Source organism: Chenopodium album, chromosome 22, assembly GCF_948465745.1.
Source record: "Chenopodium album chromosome 22, dcCheAlbu1.1, whole genome shotgun sequence".
NCBI classification, from domain to species: Eukaryota; Viridiplantae; Streptophyta; class Magnoliopsida; order Caryophyllales; family Amaranthaceae; genus Chenopodium; species Chenopodium album.
This window is the reverse complement of record NC_137855.1, coordinates 36,684,969-36,691,983: the sequence shown is the minus strand read 5'-3', so window position 1 is coordinate 36,691,983 and position 7,015 is coordinate 36,684,969. Positions and strand designations below refer to the sequence as shown.

At 32.6% G+C, this 7,015-nt stretch overlaps 1 protein-coding gene across 1 annotated transcript; it reads right to left on the bottom strand.

Annotated features, from left to right (window-relative positions):
• Nucleotides 1-249: 249 nt before the first annotated feature.
• LOC145604304 ((-)-germacrene D synthase-like) lies at nt 250-3,269 on the bottom strand. Its single transcript, XM_081660225.1, has 6 exons — nt 3,011-3,269; nt 2,073-2,403; nt 1,474-1,692; nt 1,234-1,372; nt 878-1,111; nt 250-543 (listed from the first exon to the last, which is right to left on the bottom strand). Exons 1-6 carry the CDS (start codon nt 3,267-3,269, stop codon nt 250-252), a joined length of 1,476 nt encoding a protein of 491 aa, XP_081516351.1.
• Between the last annotated feature and the right edge of the window lie 3,746 nt (nt 3,270-7,015).

The window sequence follows — 7,015 nt, the reverse complement described above, 5'->3', positions numbered from 1 at the left end:
AACTTCAAAATAACAACTTAGGGCATTGCCTCACAAATCAAAATATAAAAAAGTTCTAATATGCTTGAAACACGAAAAACCCACTTAATAAGTAAATGGTAAAAACGTGTAAGCCAAATTTTAACTAAAATAATAATCTAATAAGTATAATAACATGGTTGCTCCACAATCCACATCATGTATTATTGGAACCCTAGTTTATCTTAGAGTCAAGTCTTTAATATGCCTCTTTAGCGTATGAACCATGATTTATTCAATGATAGGGTCAATTAGAATCATTTCGACTTGTTCTCGGATAAACTGGGTCATAGTATAGCCATCTTCACCATCAGGATAAACATCGTGTAATATTCTTGTTAAGTTAACGACACAAGTTAGCAATGGCCTTGGAATAATAGTAGGTCTTAAAATCGCTTCGTTTAAGTCCTTCCATGCACACTCCACCTCTGATTGAAGCTCCTTAATGGTTTCTTCCATGGAGGTACCAAATTGACCCATGTGACTATTTAATGCTGTTGAAACATGGCCTCTTTTTACTTCAAACTGCAAAGTTAACCATATGATAATTTTAAGTAGTAACGTAGAATATATACTGTTAAGACCATAAACAAACGCCTAACCCACATGTGAGTGGAAGTGTTGTCCCACATTATTAAACTAATGTTAAGAGTGAGGGGGAGTGTCAGGATAAGAAAAGTCGTGTCCACTCTGATTAAACTCTTTAAGGCTAAGGAAATGCTCCTCTCTCATTGTCATATAGTTTTGCATAGGCACCTTCTTACTATAGAGTGGATACACTCATTAAAGGTACAGCCTGCTAGACTTGTTTAACAAAATAACACGAGAAACATTGAACGAATTTAAATTAGGTACATACCTCATGGCTACAAATGTCATTCACGAGCCGCCCGATTATGCAAGAGGCTTTTAGAGCCTTGGAAGATTGGTTCACCCATTCAAAGGCATCTTTAGTTGCAAACTCACCCATTCCTAGATAGGATGATGCAGTAACGAAAAAATAGCCAGAGCTAAAAACCCCATTTTTCATGTATTCATCGTATGTTGGAATGAATTTCTGGTCACGCCATATAGCTTCATTCTTGCATGTAGGCTTGGCAAGTATTTACTAACTGTCAGGAAAAAAAGTTAAAGCATTAATAATCATTATTCTTGTTAATATAACGTGTAATTAATTCATATATCCATAAGCTAAACAAATAAAAAAATGTGTACATGTTTTTTGGCCGAATGAACAGCATATAATTGTTGCTCTGGGGTCAAATCTTTCTCAATTTCGTCAAACGTATCTTGCGTAGCTTGATAAATTACTTTCATGTAGTTAGGAAGTTGGTCGACGTAACTTCTTTCACCCCTAATATTCCATCAATTAATGTTCAACTTATTAAAATATTAATTAAATAATTTGCATGCATATGCAAATTATATCAAGTGTATATATTCATCTTAGAATACCTTAAAAACGCTTCGGTGAAGAGTTGCAACTCATCAATGGTTCCATAAGAGTCATAGATGTCGTCTATTACAGATATTAACTTGAAAAGTTTGTCATCTATGATCCTAGCTAGTGAGTACCGGGGCTCATGGTACACACCCAAAATCCAAAAGTAGGCCTCTACAACTCTGTCGCGTACAAAGGGTAGTTTGTTGACAAGATCTAGCCTTCTCCACCACCTGTGTTGAGCGTAAACAAAAGTGTTAGAAATATATCAACTATTAAATGGTTATAAGTTCCTCCAATACTTTTTTTGGTATTTAGAGATTCACAAGGGCAAATGATAAGAATCAATATATCAATATATCTCAGGATCTCCTGCTAGAACCAAGAGAAGCTTAACCAACTACGCTATTCCTCACTCTAATATGTTTCCCCAATATGCTCCGTTTGTCATTGCACAATCACATTAAAATGCAACCGCCATACACAAATGCTTTTGTTTGGTGGATATACTATTGGATGAACTTATAACCTAGATAGACTCATTAGTAACTTCACACATTTACATACCTAGTAAGTTCCCGAAGCTCGGTGTTGTACAATATTTGGAGTATACATGTTAAAATCTACCTTTGCAAATCTAAGTAAATTTTCCTCATGAGAAGACTTTGGCTCATAAATTGAGATTTGATATCTTGATTCTAGCCTTATACTGCGCCAGTGAAGAGGTTGTTTCAAGGAACGAGCAACTTGTTGAGCCATGGGAGAGCTTAACTGTGTAGCAAATGATTTAAGTTGAGTAGTTGCAAATGCAAGGGCTTCGTCGAGTTTATCCGCTCCATGTACTCTTAAGTATGATGCTTCATACAAGCTTAGTATTGCTTGCACTTCGCTTGCTGTACATGCCTTAAAACTTCCATCCTCGCTTTTGAATTTGTCAAATATATCTGATTTTATTTGTAAAGAGAGACTGGGTTAATATTCTTTAAATATGAATATATATACTTTCTCGTGCACATGTGTACTTTATTATTGCAACACATAGGGGATGCATGGAATTTAAAAAGGTCATATTATGGAGTATAATATATAGGACCGGATAAGTTGCAACCATTACAAAGAGAGTAATTCCACTTCACAGGTTTGGGGAGGTTTCATTGTAAATTTATGTGGTAAATTGGCAACAGGAAAACCGAGTAGCCCCCTAACCAAAGTATTTAACTTTCTCTTCTTTTAACATGTAGGGAATATATGCAACAATGTTTAATTTTGAAAGGCCATTTGATGAGAAGATATATATACAAAGGCAATATAATCGTGGCATATGATTTTTCTATATTCCACGGTTAAGAAATAAAGGTAAGAAATTGTAATGCGATGAAGTAACTCAAGTAACTGAAGTAAGTGTCTAAAGTCTTACCACATGATTTTTTTTTTTTTTTAGAAAAAAATATACAACCAAATATATCGTGTTAATAATCTTAAGAAAATATAAAATTTGACATAAAACTATACAAGAACAATATAATCACGGTGATGAAGATGGTGACATACCACATGAAGCATTGAAGCCATGTTGTCGTAGAAGACGAAAGCGAAGAGAAACATAATAAAGATCATCCTCATAGGAACTATCATCATACATCTTCTTGTGGAACTTTTGATAAGTGTCTTCAATTTCATTTTCAAAGTGATATGCAACTCCAAGCCTATGTATGTCATCTAGAAATACAAGTCTTTCCTTTGGATCCTTATCAATAACCAAAATTTCTTTGCGTACTACCTCCTTCAATTGTTCAGCCTCTTGCTCCATTTTCCTTTGGATAGCCTATGCCGATAATATATATATGTTAGTGCAATTATAGTTATTACATAGCCACACCATGTTTCAAATAAAAAATAATACTCTCCCTGTGATACCAATTTTATTACTCCCGATGTGTTTTAAAAAGTGTTACAATTGACTAAACATGTAAACTGAGATACGACTTTGATTATTAATTTATCTAAGTTTATGTTAGGAAAATTATGGATAATTTGATACATGAAATTAAACAAATTATAACGAATCCAATAATATATTATACAATAACATTTGGTTTTTTTTTTTTTTTTTTTTTTTTAGAATTATTAAATTAATTAAGTCAAAACCATTATTTGAATCGTGAAAAAGTCAAAGTAAAACACTTATTAAAACACGGAGGGGATATCAAGTTTAAATTTAGCAATTAATCCACAAGTGCGAATGTTGAGAATCAATTGATCTCAATCTGAAATTGTGAGGAAAACTCTAACCAATTAAGCAATCCCAGCATATTCTTAGGTGCACACTCATGCACCTAGAAATAGGTATAACAACAGCATAATATGAACATTAACTTTTCAGAAAGTGAACATAGGTATAAAAAATATGAACATTAGCTTTTCAGAAAGTGAACATAGGAATAAAAATGTGTGATTTTCGATTTCTTATGTGGTGACTTTGTGATTAACTTCGATTGATTAGATTATACTACCTTCGTTAACATTTAGTTGCAACTTTGGGGTATTATTTGAGAGACATAAAATATTCCAAAGTTGCAACTAAATGTTAACGGAGGTAGTATATGATTTTCTTAATTCTAACGAATTGAATTTTATCTAATTTTCTGCATTTTTTTGTTTATTTGAACATAATCATGCAAAATATGAACATATGCATAGGTTCCCATAAATGTGAACATTAGCTTTTCAGAAAGTGAACATAGGCATAAAAATATGAACTTATGCATTTCAGAAAGTGAACATAACATTTCAAAATATGAACGTAAGCATTGGTTTTCTTAAAGTGAATATAAGCATTCCAAAGGTGAACATATACGTAAAAAAATATGAACATAAACATTTAAGAAAGACAACATATGCATAAACAGATTTAATTAATTTATCATGAACAACACTACATATTTACATTTTGAATATTTGAAATTATATATGAACATATAAAATATTATTATGAATATAATGCATTTAATTATGAACATAAAATTTAAAGAAATTAAAAATAATATGATTATGAAACATATGCATTATAAGTATTAAATGTTCATTTTTTTTTCATGTGTTCATTTTTTATTATTAAATGTTCATTTTTTTCATGTTCATACTTTTTTTACTAAAAGTTCATATTTGTTTACTAAATGTTCATTTTGTAGAGCGTAGTGTTAATTTTTTTTTACGTTGTTGCACCTATCTAAGGTGCACCTTAGACTAATTGCACTCCCCCTCACATGAAAGGCCCTTTGAACTTGAAATGTGGATGCAACACAGGCCCACCCATACCTGGTGCGAATTAATTCCACTTTGAAGGAGGGGTGGATGAGATTCATTCAAACCCGTGACCATTGTGTCACGTTGGCTCTGATACCATGTTAAAGGACCATCTCAACCAAAAGATTAAGCTGATAGTTGAGACCCAGGAATATTATTTATACTCAATCATATACCTAAACCTAGGGGTGTCCATTATTCGGATAAAAACCGAAATCCAATCCAATCCAAACCGAATTATCAATTCGGATCGGATCCAAACTTTAAATCGGATCGGATCGGATTGAATTTTTTTGAAAATTCGGATTTTCGGATCGGATCGGATTGTCCTTGTTTGGATCCAAAAACCGAAATAACCGAATTATGAAAGTGTTATTTACAAAAAATATTGTTAACATTAATCATGTTAAACTATGTTCATGATTATAATAATATTAATAATGTAAACCTATGTTTTCAATAATTGTATAAATCATGTACTACTATACTTTCAAGAATTGAATTTTATTATGCAATTTTATTTTTGTAATCGCATTAGACCCAAAAAATTTAGCAATGTATTTTAATTCGGATTTTCGGATTGAATCCAAATAACTGAATTATAATTCGGATTGGATCGGATCGGATTTGGTAAGTAATCGGATCGGATTGGATTTGAAAACTAAAATCCAAAATTTATTTCGGATCGGATTGGATTTGGGCTAAATCCAAACCGAAAACCAAATGGACACCCCTACCTAAACCTATCAACAAAGTAAAACATGTGTAAATGCAACATACCTCATCTGGAGGACAATAGTTTAGAAACTGATCGCCCCAAACGTCAGGATGATAGTTAGCAAGAGGACGACTTATTTCTGCACTCTCTTTCTCGCACTCCATATTCATTTTGTATTTCTAACGAAGATTTTGATTATTTTTGGTTTGTTTAAGAGTAATAAATTTATTAAGCACAAGATCACATTACATGCTATGTAAATATATATAGTATATAATTCTATGCTTCTAGCGTACCCATATATATATATATATATAAATAAGGGAACAGGTCCTTCCGTTGCTTCCACCAACCAAGACTCCCAGTGCATGGCTGCATGCACATCATAATTGACATAATATCTAGGATAAAAGGGTATTTAAGACATTTTACCTAATTAATAAGTTTATTAGATACATGCAGAAATAGTGCAACTATTGTAGTACAGCAGTATGAGGAATTTAAAAGTTATACGGAATGTTGTTTTAACAATTGAATTATTTTATACTACGTATATGAATAATTTTTTTAAAAAAAAAATCACCTCCGGCCAAACCGGCCACCCCCATCCGGCTGGTGCCCACGATAACCATTAGGATTCACCACCACCCCCTATGGGACCCCTTACCCCCCTTTCCCCACCCAGACACCACCCCTATCCTCCTTTCCCCTACCCCGAAACGGCCTCCTTTCCCCTAACCCACCCGAGTACCCTATCCCCTCTCTTCTTTTCCCACCACCACAATCATGACCACACCACCCCATCTCACCCTTGCTCACAACCCAGAACCACCCAGTCCATTGGAAGCTATTCATCTAAAATCAGCCAATTTTTTGTAGTGATGAAATTTTTTTTAAAATAAGAAAGATGGGAAAGATTTTACGTACATATTTTTTTGTTTTGAATGCACATTTTTTAACTAAATGTGCAAAAGTATTTGACTTAACTTTGATGTGCATAAGTTCTGAACATTATGTGCACAATTTATGGTATTTCTAGAAAATTAAAATTTTTTAATAGCTCAAAATCAAATTCGGACATTTAGTGAAAATATATACACATTTAATAAAAGCTTTTGCACACTGTTTTCTTCCCATTTTAAGAATCTTCTAATTTGATTCCAACCCTGACATTTAATTTTGCCAATATAATTTATAAGTTAATTATCATATTTATCAACTTTATTTATGTCTCCACCCCAACCAAAAATATAAAATATAACTGAAAAACATACGGAGTACTTTGTAGTAATGAGAAAAATTAATTAAAAGGGATGAAGGTAGTATCAAAGTATTTGTTGCGTACTGCTATCAAGTATAGTAAAATCGAACTCTAAAGTCTATTACGGAGCACTCCGTACTAATCAAGTAATCAACTCTAAAGTCTATTACGGAGTACTTCATACTAATCAACCTTAGTCATTTTTTTTTTTTTTTTTGGTGGAAAACATGTATCTCTAAAGTCTCTAATATTGTATACAAAGTACTATAAG

Excerpts from the sequence above, each read along its gene's own strand:
- LOC145604304 (XM_081660225.1), bottom strand. The coding sequence starts at position 3,269 with ATGGAGCAAGAGGCTGAACAATTGAAGGAGGTAGTACGCAAAGAAATT. Across the intron at positions 2,404-3,010 it reads TGGCTTCAATGCTTCATGTG|ATATATTTGACAAATTCAAA; the intron begins GTATGTCACCAT and ends AAATAAAATCAG. Across the intron at positions 1,112-1,233 it reads TTCATTCGGCCAAAAAACAT|CCTACATGCAAGAATGAAGC; the intron begins GTACACATTTTT and ends ATACTTGCCAAG.